Source organism: Penicillium griseofulvum (assembly GCF_001561935.1).
Source record: "Penicillium griseofulvum strain PG3 chromosome Unknown contig_80, whole genome shotgun sequence".
Taxonomy (NCBI): Eukaryota; Fungi; Ascomycota; class Eurotiomycetes; order Eurotiales; family Aspergillaceae; genus Penicillium; species Penicillium griseofulvum.
In genome coordinates this window covers 1,847,507-1,862,103 of record NW_024467471.1, presented here as the reverse complement: position 1 = coordinate 1,862,103, position 14,597 = coordinate 1,847,507, and the positions used below count along the sequence as shown (strand labels likewise).

Here is a 14,597-nt window from a genome sequence, read left to right as displayed (position 1 = left end):
GTTCTTTTTTGTTTCTTTTTTTTTTCTGGGGATGGCTTAGTGGTGGTAGCTGGGGACCGTTGATACACTCTCTATCTACATAAGTCACATGACTGGCTGCGTGCTACCCTCTGTATGTTCTAAAAGTGTACTAGTAGTCAAATATGACGTCATATTTCTATGAACGTTGTCCTGGGTAACCACATTCCATCCAGGTACATGTGACCCCAGTTAGGAGATTTGGAAGTGGTTGTTGGATGCAGCCTTGCGTCTTCCCCCTGTATGAAAGCAATTTACGAGCTATAAGGGACGGAGAAGCGGTCTTTGGTTCTTGCTCATCTTCATCTCCCTGGGCTCTCCAGGGCTCCAGGGCTAGCAGCCAGAGAAGGAATATGATGTTGCAGTTGGTATGAACTGCCTACTACTCGTGGAGGAAAATTTCCGTACAGTACATCGAATCATTGTATCTTTACAGGGTCACCTAGTCGGCCACATATACGGCCTCTATCCATGACGGTGTAAGGCTTGGGTGATCTAATTTACCTGGCTCAACACGACGATATTAGGCACGTTCTATACAAGATAATATTTCATTGTGCGTTTTAGATGTCTTTTAGATGTCTCTCGTAAATCATTTCGGCTGTTTCCCCATCTAAGATATATGCGGATATATATTTTCAACCCAATAGCCTACCTATGCAGATCACTGATCAAGCCCATTAAATTCAATCAGCTTTTTAACAGCCTCGATCACTTTATCACCAAGACTACTGCCGTCAGATACAACCGCAGGATTATCAAACCGCTCTGTAAGAGCCTCATCTAACATGGTGCGAAGTCGCGAAACAAGCACGCCGATCCGGGCCCAGCCGCGTAGACGGAGCCAGCCGTCTACAACTAGTCCACGACCCACAGTGTCGAGTTCTATAGAGCCGCAGAAGAGAAGTAGGGAGTATGCGTTGAAAGCTGCCCAAAAATAATGTTAGAAGGTGATAAATAGAGTAATAGAAGGGAGGTAACTCACGAGTGAGATCGCGGATGAAGACCTTGCTGGTAGCCATTTTGGTAAAGTAGCTGAGATACGCCGCCGCACTGGGGTAGCCCGCTGAAGAGAAGAGGATGGAACTGGGATGAATGAAGACACGACCATTCTCCTGATTGAAGTACTTGATAGTGCGAGCATCCGGGTCCACCTCGACGGTACCCGTAACCGAGCTTGCGAACTTCTTATCCGGGAATGAGATCTGCGCAACCTGTGGCTGGAAGGCTCCGGCAATAAGGGCGCGGATCAAGTTGCGGTTGGTTGCGTGGCGGTTCCAGGCCGAAGCCGACGAATCGGAGTATTGGATTGGTAGGATGCCTGCGTCTTTGAGGGAGGTGATGAACTGCGCGCGGTTGGAGGAGATATCGCGCAGCGTCTGATGTGAGAGGAAGTTGTCAGCACACCATGACTGGGTGCCCCAGTAACCACCCTGGGAGCGGGATCGCTCGGACCAGGCCTGGTATGCTGAGAGGTCGGTGAGGAGGTCGCCGTCGCCCTGGCGGGAGAAGCTTGCTTTGGCGGCGTTTGCTTCTTCGCGCTTATCGCGTGGTGAGACGAAGGGGCTCTTGACTGTTAACATGGCTGCGATTGTGAGGCAGGGTTCCATGCAGCCGAAGATGGAGCCGTAGATCATGAGCTTGGCGCAGCGGAGATCCGCAGGAATCATAGAGAGGTAACGTCCCAGGGCTGTGAGTCTGTCGTGGTCTAGAGCGCCTACGCGATGCAGGAAGTTCAGTGCACCTTCGACGGCTATGCTTTCTGGCGGGGTGATGGTGTTGGCTAGGAAGGAGGCGACGTCATCGATGCCCTTCATGGATTTGACTGATAGACATAGCTGCTCTAGGGGAACACGGCGAATTTCTGGATCTGGTCGTGGGGCCATGTTTGATTCGGCTTTGCGGGTGTATAGCTTGTAGCAGATACCCGAACGAACACGACCTGCTCGGCCACGACGCTGTTTGCAGGCGGCCTGTGATGCCCAAACTTCTTGGAGACGGACCATGTTGTCTTTGGGGTCGTAGCTCGTTTCCTTTACTCGACCGGTGTCAATGACGGCAACAACATCCTCGATTGTAATTGATGTTTCTGCGACGTTTGTAGCGGCGATAACCTTTCTCTTTCCTCTCGGTGCGCTCTGGAATACTCGCCGTTGTTCGGCTGAGAGTAAGGAGGCATGCAATGGCAGGGGATGCATGTTGGGAATCCTCTTGATGGCGTTCAGACACCGATCAATCTCTAAAGTACCAGGGAGGAAAATCAAGATGCCTCCTGGCTGGTTTCCTAGTTGAGCATCGATGTATTCGACAGTTGCTGCGATCAAATCGTAATTGATTCCCATACCCAAGCTCCGCAGGGCTTTTCCAAGTGTTTCTTCGCCCCGAGGCAGCTCTTCTTCATCTTCATAGCCCTCGGTAAGTTCTGGCGCAAATGATGTATACCGTATAACGTCATCCAAGTAGTAGTCTTCGACAGGGAATGTTCGGCCGGGAATGTTCACTAATCCAACAGATCTCTGACTGCCAAAGTATCTCATGAAGATGCCAGCATCGAGAGTGGCACTCATGAGGATAACTTTCAGGTCCTTGCGGTAATTTAGAACATCCCTCAGCAGTGCCAATAAGAAGTCTGTATCCAAACTTCGCTCATGGACCTCATCGACCACCACGTGCGATACGTCTGCGAGGGAGCTTGCAACATTGCCATCCGCATCGCCACCCGACTGGATTCGGCGTAGCAAGACACCAGTAGTCACGAAAGTAATCTTTGTGGAACCAGGCTTGGCTTTCGACTCGCCTCGGATCACATATCCGACTTCATCGCCGACTACTGCGCACCGCTCATCGCTGACTCTGTCGGCAAGACCCAGGGCTGAGATTCGTCGTGGCTGCGTGCAGATGATGTTCGCAGCGCCTCCTAGTCCTCGCTGGATCATGTCATCTAGCACAAACTGTACTGATTGCGTACTTTTACCACTACCAGTCTCACCCGAGATAATAGTCACCTGGTTTGAGTTGATAGCGTGCATAATCTCATGCTGGATGTTCCATGCAGGGAGGGCTTTTCTTTTCCGGGTCATCTCGATCTGTGGCGCAGTATCTTGCTTGGCCTCCCAAGCATCTCGAATAGCCAAGCTTCGTGGCGAGTCGACCGTCCAGTCAATACCTCTGCGATTCTTACGAGCAGACCGCACAGGAATCTCGTGAGTCTCAGCCGCCGACGAAGCCGTCACGGCGGAAATTTCTCGCAGCTTACCTGGGTTCTCCATGATGCTCGGCAGGTTGACTTCTAGCCAATCCATAATGTTGAAAATCATAGATTCACCCGTAAAGTTTTCCTGGGCATACTGCACCGCCCGACGGATCGCACTAAGACGTATATAAGCTGGGACGCCCTTGGCCTGAATTGATATAATAGGAGGCGTGGTGGGATAATGGGCGGAGGGTCTTTGGAAGCGGAAAATTGTGTTCGGTGGAATTTCCGATGCCTCGCTCTTGATCTCGCAGACTTTGGCTGATATGCAATGATAGCGTTCTCCAAAGATGGCCTCTAGCGTAGTCGCCTCTTCTGCCCAAGCCTCTTCGTCTTCGTCGGCTACTGATGGGGCCGAGAATTGAGTTCCATGGACTAAAGTGCCTTGCAAATGCTCAGCCGCCGCCAATTCATCGCCATTATTGCTGTCCAAGACTTGCGAGCACATGTCGGCTGGATAGCCTACAGATGCTAGTCGTTTGATTTTGGCCTCACGAGCGAGGTCTGCAGAACCAAGACTTACTCCAGCTGAATATCCTTCCGGCAGAGACCACCGTGGGAGGTCATCATCAGGAACATAGATGAGAAGCCACTCCAAGACCTCTTCGCGGTCTTTGCATTCCGCTATGGCTTCTTCCACATGGCTGCGACGGAATCCTAGACCGGTGAATTCGTCCGCAATGGTTTTCTTTTGCTTTTCCGGTATCTTCACGCCATATGGGTTCCAAGCTGTATGTTGCCGCAAAAGGCCTTCGATGTCTCGTCGAATCCGTGTACCCATATCCACCTTAGGTGCTTGCGACCAGATACGTTTACTCCTGGCATCCCCATTTCCTAGCCCTAATTCCGCATTTGAAGCCTTCTCCTTCGCCTGGGCTTTTTCACGATCTGCTCGCTTCTTTGCCAAGTCGGCGGCCGCGCTCTCTCTCTCTTGCTTGGCCAAGAATGGATCTGCCTCGTACATCCAGCCCTTGCCTTCCCGAGTATCTGCTGCCTTGATTTCTGCAAATTCCTCCTTCCACAATTTCTTGTATGTTGGAGGCATCATCATATGAATATTGCGCATATTGCATACTCGGAACAGAGCAAACGCTGCACCAAAATGGCGCGCTTCGAGGGCTGTTGGCTGCCCAGCGAGTTGTTTATGGGAGAGAGGGAGCTTAATTGGTGGGATCACAATCAATTCCTTGGTTTTGGGATCTATCTTCTTCATCGTTACAGACGATACAAAGCCGTCGGCGGTTTTAATCTGCAATTGGTCCAATCTATCAGTACTTGGTTTGGTATATGTGTTTGTAGACATGGGACGAATGCCATGGGGAGATTTGATTACCATGCTGTACTCAGGCTTTTCCCATTTTTGCTTCTGGCAATGCTCCGCCAACATATTGACCGGTAGCTTGCCTGTCCATGATGCGCCTCCAATGACATCCTTCACGGACGGTTTCTTGGGCTCCTCCGGCACTTGCTTCTTCGCTTCGCCAGCTTTCTCCGCGACAGCTTTGGCTTGTTTTGTACCCGGTTTGGGGCCACCCTTGCCATCGCCTTTCTTCTTAGGTGGCATTTTGTGTGTGGTGAGTGTTTTGCGCAAAAGATAACTTTTGGAGTCTCAGGCAAATGAGCGACCCGCACTAAACCGTTTTGGGGTTGCGGGGAGCATACGGAGGAGTACAGTGACCATAGGAGACCTAAGTCCCACTAGGCGCATATATTGTACTCTTACTCAGTCCACCGATGTGAGACTTGGATTTTGTTGCTTTAAAGCAATGCTACAGCTAATATCTACTGCGTGAACACAAGTCAAGCTTTTTACAGTACCCATCATGTCTGGGGAGCACTCCAATCCTAGCAAGGGTGAGCCTTCGGAGCAAACTGGGACATCGGAAAAGAGAAACGCTTGTAAAGATACTCAGACTCTTGTCACTGAAAACATCTCGACTGACATATCGGGTTGACAGTTACCGAACTCCTGGCCCCCAAAAGCAAGCAACCCAAGCACGCGACTAAAACCCCATCTGCTCGCAATGCGGCTAAAGGCAAGACTGCATTTGGCGTTCGAGACGGACTAGGCGCTTACATCGCAAGGCCTGAGACGTACGCCCCCGATGTCGTAGTCTACCACAATGATGACTTTGTGGCGATCCACGATATGTTCCCAAAGTCATCGCTACACCTCCTCCTTCTCCCTCGCGATCAGACCAAAACGCGCATGCATCCATTTGATGCGTTCGAGGACGCTGAGTTCCTAGCAAAAGTTAAGGCCGAAACTAGAACACTCCGCAAATTGGCAGCGAGCGAGCTGCGACGCAAATATGGGAAGGACTCTGCACAAGAGCAGACGAGACAGGCAGCGCTGACCGCTGATCCGCCGCCCAACAAGCTACCGCAAGGTCGGGACTGGGAACAGGAGATTGTGGTCGGGGTGCATGCTGTACCATCCATGAACCATTTGCATGTTCATGTGTTATCGGTAGATAGGTATAGCGAGCGCTTGAAGCACCGGAAACACTACAATAGCTTTTCGACACCATTCTTCGTGCCAATCGAGGACTTCCCGCTAGCGGAAGATGATGTGCGACGGAATCCGACAGAAGAAGGGTATCTAAAGCGAGACTTTACTTGCTGGCGCTGCGGCAGGGGCTTTGGGAATCGGTTTGCAGAATTGAAGCAACATCTGGAGCAGGAGTTTAAAGAATGGAAGAAACTGTGAGCTATCGGCGTGCCTCCGAAGATATACCAGTACTGCCAAAACAGGCACAGCATGGTATATATATTGGATTAAACTCTCCAAAAGTGATCCTGTTTGGCGTCCGTGGGAGCTAAACTGGGCCAAAATCTTCTATCTGGTAGATATACATGTCTCCTGCGACAAGCAGTAGGGGCCGGTGCATTTCCAGCACGTACCCAATGATGCCCTCACACTAGACAAAAACTCCGGCAATGATATACATTGGACAGAATTGTCTCTTTCCTCCATCCGCAACATGACTGTTGCGTGTGCATTTACGCACGGGCCTTAGAGCGGCCCTTGACCTTGCGGGCCTCGGGGCGGTTGATGTGGTGAGAGGGAATCCAATCAGCGTTGTAGGCGCTGGCAGAAGATACTGCAGCAGCACTGGAAGGCTCCTCGGTAACAGGGGTCTCAACGCGCTTTGAGCCACCCTGAGTGCGCTTCTCGCTGGTCTTTCCGGACTTGCGCTTCTGGGGGAAGTAAGGAGCGACCCAAACGGTGTAGAAGAAGTAACCGGTGCCAGAAACACAGGCCAGGAGGAAGAAGTAGAGGAAGATGCTGATGGCAATTGTTAGTCCCAGTGCCCTTACACTACTATGGTAAACGGGGGTAGGGGGTCCTACATCTGAGGGTCAAAGATGCTGGTATCCGCCTCCACGATGCTAACGGTGCCATTGTGGGCAACGATAGGAACCAAACGGCCCTCGCTGTCCGAAATAATGGCAGAAAGAGTCATCAGGAGATCCTGGGGGTGCATCTCGGTGGCAAAACTGTAGCTGATTGTCTCCTTCTCGCCAGCGGGAACCTCGATAGCGTAACGAGTAGCAGTCAAGTTGCGGACAATCTGAGTCTGATCATCGGGGTTCCGGAGGCTACCACCAACAAAGTTCACCGTGATAGGGTTCGGCTCATCGTTGGAGATGGCGATCAGTGCCTGGGTAGGGTGACCGTTGACAAGCTTGATACCGAATATCTCGGAAGCAGGGAAAGACGCCTGAGCTGAGACGGCCAAGGCGGGAACCTCTGCTTCAGTATTCTCAGCATCCTAGGAGTTCACCGAACAATTAGTCAATTGAGTCACACGACGTGGTGTGGTCCATGAGACAAATTACGAAAGACATACAGCAGCAAAGCCGGTGCCAACAAAAGCCTGGAGAGACAGTAGAGCCAGAGAGAGGAAACCAAAGCGAGTCATCTTGAAACCGGAAGGAAGAGAAGAAAGAGAAAGAGAAACAGAAACGTGGAGAGAACAAAGTCAAGATGAGTGAAGGGGAATATTTGGCTCCACGTATGCAAAACCGGGGGCTGAGTCAGCCAGATAGCACCCGCGGTCTTAGATTGATTTTTTTTTTTATTTGAAGTCAAAGACGACTATAAATTCTCTCTCCCTATATCAATTAATTTAATGAAGTAAAGTGCTAATCATTGGTGATTACGCTGATTCTAACACTTTACGCGCTTTGTAGATTGTCACCTCCTGCAAGCGCTTGCCAACCGGAATTTCCCTGTCGCTTTGATCAGACTTGAAACTTGCTTCTCTCCCTTCCTTTTCTTTCTTCCTTATCTTCAGTCGCATTCATCCGCTTCGCAATTCCAACCTTTTTCAGATCTTCAACGATAACTCAATCTACAAAAATGGCGACCCAAGCTTATTTAGAGCGCTATCGTCAGCTAAGCGCTCTGGACCAACAGAAGAATGATTTCATTGAGGTACCAACCATTCCTCCCTTGGTCCTAATTCATTCTAACACTCATGATAGGAGCTCCTTCAACGTGTGACCGCCCTAGAAAATTCCTTCCAACAAGAGAAACTCGACCATGAACGTGAAACCCGGTTCAATCGTGAGGTTCAGGTGCATGAAATGGAACTGATGGACCAGATATCAGTTGTCAAGAAAATGATGGTGAGCACAGCTGTGGTCGTGTTGTCTAAGCTCAAGCTAACGCTCGATTTTTCCCCCTTCTAGGACCGTGAACCGTTCGTCGTATTGCTTTTAGACGGCGAAGGGATTATATTCAAGGACGAATTTCTACAACAAGGAGAACAGGGTGGACGCAATGCGGCCAAGCAGCTCTGGAAATCCCTCCAGAGCTATGTTTCAACAATTCTTTCCACGATCACCGAGCCGAAGATAATGACAAAGATCTATCTTAATGTGAAGGGACTTATGGAGACTTACATCCGGGGTGGAATCGCCCTGGAGGCCTCCACAATCAATGAATTTATTCGTGGATTCAATGAAAGTGCATCGTTCTTCGAAATTGTGGACGTTGGAACTGGCAAAAGCAAAGCGCATGATAAAATCAAGGGTATGTGGTACGACCTGACATGACAGAACCCGTTACTGATTCGCTCCCTCAAGAGGCTTTCAAGCTTTACTTATACAACTGCCATTGCCACCAACTCTTCCTGGGCTGTCCCTCTAGTGAAGAATATGCTCGGTCATTGACGGAACTCATTTCTGGTGCGAATTATAAGGGCCGAGTCTCGCTGGTTGAGGGTCTTCCGCTCGAGAAGGAATTTGATTATTTCCGAGAGCAGGACTATCGCATCACCCAGTTCCCAGATGTCTTCCGCACCACAAAGATTGCTCCAATTACATTGAGTGCAACGAATACCACGAGTGCAGCGGGTGCGCCATCTTGGGCTGCTCCCTGGAAAAGCGCAATTCCTTCGCGGACTTTGCTCACACCTTCGCCAACTCAGCAATTCCAGACACCTGCTCCCCTGTCACGAACATCTACTAGCACTAGTGTGTCAAATTTGGGTGCTCCATTGGCTCCAGTGACAAATAAACCCGAGTCTTCTGATTTCCAAGTCGTTCGGTCCAAAGTACCTGGTACGACCCCTCCAAAGACGGTGGAACGGAATAAGTATGGCCAGCGTGTTGATCGGCTCGACTTCAAGAGCATTCCTCGCGACGATCTTAACAAACTGAAGAAGCTCAAGCTTTGCAATTATCATTTCTTGCTCGGCGAATGCCCTAATGAAGAGAATTGCTATCATGACCATGATCGCAAATTGTCCCGCCAAGACCTGCATATTCTGTCTGCCATTGCCCGCATGACACCCTGTCGCTTTGGTCTAGAATGCGATGACGTCGAGTGTATCTACGGTCATCGTTGCCCTCAGAGCGAGCCTGGTAAAAAGACTTGCTTCCGAGGTGACAGCTGTCGCTTTGAGCCCGTGGCGCATGGCATTGACACGAACATTGTCAAAGTTACAAAAATTTGAGTGGCCATCTCGCAATCTTATGCTTACCTCGTGTGATCTGAATCTTGCAACAAGGTCCTAAAATATTGCCTATTGCGTTCAGCGCGAACGGGTTTGAGGTTTCACCGGGGAAAGGGTTAAAGGGAAGCACCCATGACATTATCAAAATTTCGATTCGGGAGTTATGGTGCATGAGAGCAGGCTTGCTATAAAGTCATTGAGAAATTCCACGTTGTGTTTTTTTTTCCTTCTATGCGGGTGAAAAAAAGACGGTTCTAGGCGCAAAAGACTCAACTATCTATTCGAAGTTTTAAATTGTATTAGTATAAAGGATCCATACAAGATTTATTTAGTGGGTATTTGAATTCAAGTTGACAGTATTACAAGTCTTGGGGAATCGTACAATTTATGTATGGATAGTCGTGCCGAAGAGGGCAAACCGTCTCTCCCATCCAAAACAACCAGGGTGGGTGCACACTTCGCCGTCGACATCCATGATATTGGGATCATTACGATGGGTGCATTGAACGCCATATTCCTTGATGCAGCACTCAAATGGGCAGGACTTCACTGGGCCCCAACTCTGTTGACCAGAGGCCATAGCTTTCGACTTTTCCTCCTCGAGATTTCCCCATAGGAGGAAGAGCTTCTCTTTTATTGCTTCCAGCCTCGGCAAGTTATCGCGGAGATTGCATGCATCATCGTCAAGAAGAAAATCACCGTCTTGACCGCACACATAGAGTTTCATCACTTCTCGGGGCTGTTGTTTGGAAGGTTTAGGCTCAACTCCCTCCACAAGCAGACAAAATCGCCATTCCCAGGCGAAGTTAGACTCGATATTGGTTTGAACTGCAAAGTCTTCTACCCTTGGCGGAAAGAAGTCGATCACTCGAACCTGGGAGTGATAATGGACATTTTGAAAGGGAAGCTGGTAGACAACCCCCCCTGGAGCATTATTTATATGCGTTTCTGCCAATAAAATCTTCTCGAGAGGGACATTGGGCACTGTGTAATTTTTTGTTTTGACTAAACATTCATTAGCCAACATGCTTCTCATAGGCAGATAGTCGACTCACCGTGTTTGTTCAACTTGATCCGTGATGCTGCTGGCATGGTCAGTTGGCCTTCTTTCTGGGCCTCCTTTTGCTGCTCGACTTTCTTGTTCCTTTTTTTGGCCTTTTTGGTATCTGCCTTAGGTTCACCATAGATCTTCCAATATTCCGTCCGACGGCTCATCAATTCTTGTACACGCTCATCAGTGCTACCATTCATCTTCCGAACATGGATCTTCTCTGGGTACTTTCTGTCTTCATGAACGGCAGCTTCCAAGCCACGACGGCATTCCTTGATACGGGCATAGGTCAACAAAGCGATGTCACCTGCCTTGAGGTTTTGTCGGGCATAAGTAGCATGCGGCTCCCATAAAGCCACCTCAATGGTCAATTTTCCCCATGGGCCTGGCCAGTTCTTTGTTTTGTGTATGTAATTAAATCGGTCGCCTTCAGGCCCTGATTCATCATCTTCATCTCCGGGTTTCTTGTAGTTGACAAGATCCTCATTCTCGGTAAAATCGGTCAAGTATAGTAGACATTTCTGGCTGTCATAAGTATTGAGGCTCACAACTTGGCCAAGTAACTGACACATTTTGCCAATCTTCGCATCTTGAATAGGGATACACGGTAACCCTCCGGATTTTGGGACCGGACCAGGGGCCTGAACATGAGAAGGCTGTCGAGAGGTGGGTGTACTGCACGACGTGGATTGTTGCACAGTGATTCCTTCGGTAGATACGCGATCCAGGAGTGACTGTGCCTGGTCCTTTTCCTTCAGACTCGGCTCGAAAAGAGGAGTAGGACCACTGATAGTGAACGGGCTGGAACTCAAACGTTCTGGTCGAAAAATAACCCATGACACACTGGATTGCTGAGAAACAACCACTGTTGGTTTGTTCTGGTAAATTGTCACCTGAGTCGTATCAGCTTACCATGCTGCTGCATTTATGCAAATCCACTCACCCGGGCGTTTCGTAGTAGGACTACATCTTTAAGCTTGACATTGGGGAGATAGCTTTCATTATCATTGAAATATTTGACTTTGAGACCACCTCGCCAGGTTGGTGCATCAAAATCAGAGTCTTTGATGGTGAATGTAACGCAGGCCGACGAACCTCTCGTCCGAAAGATTGGTAGAGCATCGACCACCACTCCTAGAACATTGCAAATCCCCTGTGAATAACAAGCAGTGGTAATATCCACTAGATCACCTGAAGCCATGTCTTTTTTCGATGGAAAGAGCTCGAGTTAAGACGTCCTGCAAGCTCCCGACGAGATAACACAAACCAGCTCATAAAACATGCAAGTTTTTGTTAATGAGCATCCATATTAGAGTAATTGCTATGAGTAATTATCCAAAGAAGGAGAATTCCGAAAATCTAAGAAGAGCTTGTTGCCAAATCCATGGATGTAAATAACATGAGGGATCACGTGATAGTATCGTTTCCCCTCCCACAGAAGTCTTCTCTCCCCCACATCATATCCCTCTTCCCTCTTCCTACTCTCCCTCCATCCCCCAGCGCGCCCACCCAACACCACCTACATAATCGAACCGGCGCGCTTAGTCTTCTTCTTTCAATCTTCATCATGGCGGAACGCTATATTCCCGAACACCGCCGCACGCAGTTCAAGGCCAAGAACCAGTTCAAGCCCGATGAGCTCCGCCGCCGCCGTGAAGAACAGCAGGTTGAGATTCGCAAGGCCAAGCGTGATGAGAACTTGGCCAAGAGACGTGGTATCCAAACCCAGGACGGTAGAATCGGTGTTGGTGGCATGGCTGCCGCCACTGAGAGCGATGATGAGGCCAGTGCTATTGAGAGTGAGGTAAGTCTTGAAAATTTTCTTCGATTCTTTTGGATTTGTTTTATTCTATATCTCATTTGACTTTCTACGGGCTCATAATGTGGTTGCAACTCCCTGGGTGCTATTGAGATTTCTTTGTTTTTATGATGCGATCATCAACAAGGAATTTTTTTTCACCGCCCTGTTGCCATGGCCCACGAAGCCCCTCCAACTCGGATCTTTGAGCCCGCGCCCCACTGCAATAAAAAAAAAACATGAAACCAAGCTAACGCAAAGGATTGTTCAGCTTAATGTCGAGCTTCCCCAGATGGTGAAGGGAGTTTTCTCCGACCAGGTTGAGGAGCAGATTCAGGCCACCACTAAGTTCCGCAAATTGCTTTCTAAGGAGCGCAACCCCCCCATCGAGCGTGTTATCGAGACCGGTGTCGTTGCCCGTTTCGTCGAGTTCCTTCGCTCGCCTCACACCCTGGTTCAGTTTGAGTCTGCCTGGGCTTTGACCAACATTGCCTCCGGTTCCGCTCAGCAGACCCAGGTCGTCATTGAAGCTGGTGCCGTCCCCATCTTCGTCGAGTTGCTTAGCAGCCCTGAGCCCGATGTTCGTGAACAGGCCGTGTGGGCCCTTGGAAACATTGCCGGTGACAGCCCTCACTGCCGTGACTTTGTTCTGGGTGCTGGTGCTTTGCGCCCGCTCCTTAACCTCATCAACGATGGCCGCAAACTCAGCATGCTCCGCAACGCTACCTGGACTCTGAGCAACTTCTGCCGTGGCAAGACCCCCCAGCCTGACTGGAACACTATTGCCCCTGCCCTTCCCGTCCTTGCCAAGCTCATCTACATGCTTGACGACGAGGTCTTGATTGACGCTTGCTGGGCTATCTCTTACTTGTCCGATGGTGCCAATGACAAGATCCAGGCCGTCATTGAGGCCGGTATCCCCCGTCGCCTGGTGGAGCTCCTTATGCACGCCTCTACTTCTGTTCAGACCCCCGCCCTCCGTTCCGTGGGTAACATTGTCACTGGTGATGACGTCCAGACCCAGGTGATCATCAACTGTGGATCTCTTCCTGCCCTGCTCTCCCTCCTGAGCTCCACCAAGGACGGCATCCGCAAGGAAGCTTGCTGGACTATCTCCAACGTCACTGCTGGCAACTCCAGCCAGATCCAGGCAGTCATCGACGCTGGCATTATTGCTCCCCTTATCAACTTGCTTGCCAACGGTGACTTCAAGACCCGCAAGGAGGCCTGCTGGGCTATCTCCAACGCCACTTCCGGTGGTCTCCAGAAGCCCGATCAGATCCGCTACCTTGTTTCGCAAGGGTGCATCAAGCCCCTGTGTGATCTCCTGGCCTGCCCTGATAACAAGATCATCCAGGTTGCTCTCGATGGTCTTGAGAACATCCTCAAGGTCGGGGACATGGACAAGGAGGCTGGCCAGCCCGGCGAGGCTCGCGTCAACCGCTACGCTCTCTTCATCGAAGAGGCCGGTGGCATGGAGAAGATCCACGATTGCCAGAACAACGCCAACGAGGAGATCTACATGAAGGCCTACAACATCATCGAGAAGTACTTCTCTGACGAGGATGAGGCCGGTGGTGACATCGAGGAGCTTGCTCCCCAACAGACCCAGACTGGATTCGCTCTCGGCACTGGCCAGCAGCAACCTGGTGGCTTCAACTTCGGCAACGGCGGTGATAGTATGGATATGTAAAGACTTGTCTTTTCCCCATGCTCTATTCCACTCCCTGTATCTCCTCCCTATTTTTCAACCCCAAATGTCGAAGCTGCGCCCAGCGTATCCACGCATGGGCGGAGCACCACTGGCTACCGAGAGGCCAGATTGCTCCCATACAGCCCTCGACGCCTCTCGTGCGCTTCGACCAAGCTACTTCTCAGGCTGGCGTTGCGTATAAACAGTTTCTGGTGCCCATTTGATTCCCTCATCTTCTCTTGTCACGAATTTCACTTCCCCCTTCTTCCTTTTTTTGATTTCACGATAAACAAGATTCACCATCATGTATCCCCCTCCCCCACCCCTTTAGCATCCTCATACACAGGCGCATTTGTTTGCAGGATCGGTTTTCTCCAGTTACGTTAATGTCCCCTATGGTGTTCCTTGATGGGGCATTGGTCTCCTGCGCGAGAACTTCCTCGCTCGCTGGCAACAAGGGTATGATGGCACATTTTGCTCGTAGGCTCATAATCTGCTCAAATCATGCCCCTGAAAATGTTTTGTTCGTGGTACACTTTTGAAGTTCGCCAGGAAAAATGCCAATTTCATTTGATCAATCTTTTCTTCCTGTAGTCGTATCCCAGTATTATTCCTATCTTACAAGTTTTTATATTTTTTTCCCTTTGAACACTTGGATTGCTGGACTTCCAACCTTTCAATGTTGAAATACTACATACCTACCTATAAGGGGAGGGTCCTAAGGCAGTAACAGCTCTACACGGACTAGTGATACGTAGCTGACCCAATTATGTCCTACCATACCACAATTCCAAATCAACATTTCGAAATTACAGCAA

At 49.8% G+C, this 14,597-nt stretch overlaps 6 protein-coding genes across 6 annotated transcripts; 3 read left to right on the top strand and 3 right to left on the bottom strand.

Moving 5' to 3' along the window:
• Positions 1–682: 682 nt before the first annotated feature.
• On the bottom strand, positions 683–4,835 carry PGRI_017090 (RNA helicase; the record flags this gene model as incomplete). The annotated part of the gene is made up of 2 exons (XM_040789422.1): positions 683–945; positions 1,004–4,835. 2 exons carry the CDS (start codon positions 4,833–4,835, stop codon positions 683–685), a joined length of 4,095 nt encoding a protein of 1,364 aa, XP_040646375.1.
• Positions 4,836–5,094: 259 nt separating this feature from the next.
• On the top strand, positions 5,095–5,981 carry PGRI_017080 (DNA 5'-adenosine monophosphate hydrolase; the record flags this gene model as incomplete). The annotated part of the gene is made up of 2 exons (XM_040789421.1): positions 5,095–5,170; positions 5,230–5,981. The coding sequence occupies 2 exons, from the start codon at positions 5,095–5,097 to the stop codon at positions 5,979–5,981; spliced, it is 828 nt and encodes a 275-aa protein (XP_040646374.1).
• A 293-nt stretch (positions 5,982–6,274) lies between these two features.
• PGRI_017070 (putative translocon-associated protein, alpha subunit) lies at positions 6,275–7,197 on the bottom strand (the record flags this gene model as incomplete). The annotated part of the gene is made up of 3 exons (XM_040789420.1): positions 6,275–6,560; positions 6,626–7,047; positions 7,126–7,197. The coding sequence occupies 3 exons, from the start codon at positions 7,195–7,197 to the stop codon at positions 6,275–6,277; spliced, it is 780 nt and encodes a 259-aa protein (XP_040646373.1).
• A 440-nt stretch (positions 7,198–7,637) lies between these two features.
• On the top strand, positions 7,638–9,237 carry PGRI_017060 (CCCH zinc finger protein; the record flags this gene model as incomplete). The annotated part of the gene is made up of 4 exons (XM_040789419.1): positions 7,638–7,712; positions 7,763–7,906; positions 7,970–8,312; positions 8,366–9,237. The coding sequence occupies 4 exons, from the start codon at positions 7,638–7,640 to the stop codon at positions 9,235–9,237; spliced, it is 1,434 nt and encodes a 477-aa protein (XP_040646372.1).
• A 385-nt stretch (positions 9,238–9,622) lies between these two features.
• PGRI_017050 (uncharacterized protein) lies at positions 9,623–11,489 on the bottom strand (the record flags this gene model as incomplete). The annotated part of the gene is made up of 3 exons (XM_040789418.1): positions 9,623–10,242; positions 10,293–11,181; positions 11,232–11,489. 3 exons carry the CDS (start codon positions 11,487–11,489, stop codon positions 9,623–9,625), a joined length of 1,767 nt encoding a protein of 588 aa, XP_040646371.1.
• Positions 11,490–11,855: 366 nt separating this feature from the next.
• Positions 11,856–13,779, top strand: PGRI_017040 (karyopherin alpha; the record flags this gene model as incomplete). Its single annotated transcript, XM_040789417.1, has 2 exons — positions 11,856–12,092; positions 12,358–13,779. The coding sequence occupies 2 exons, from the start codon at positions 11,856–11,858 to the stop codon at positions 13,777–13,779; spliced, it is 1,659 nt and encodes a 552-aa protein (XP_040646370.1).
• Between the last annotated feature and the right edge of the window lie 818 nt (positions 13,780–14,597).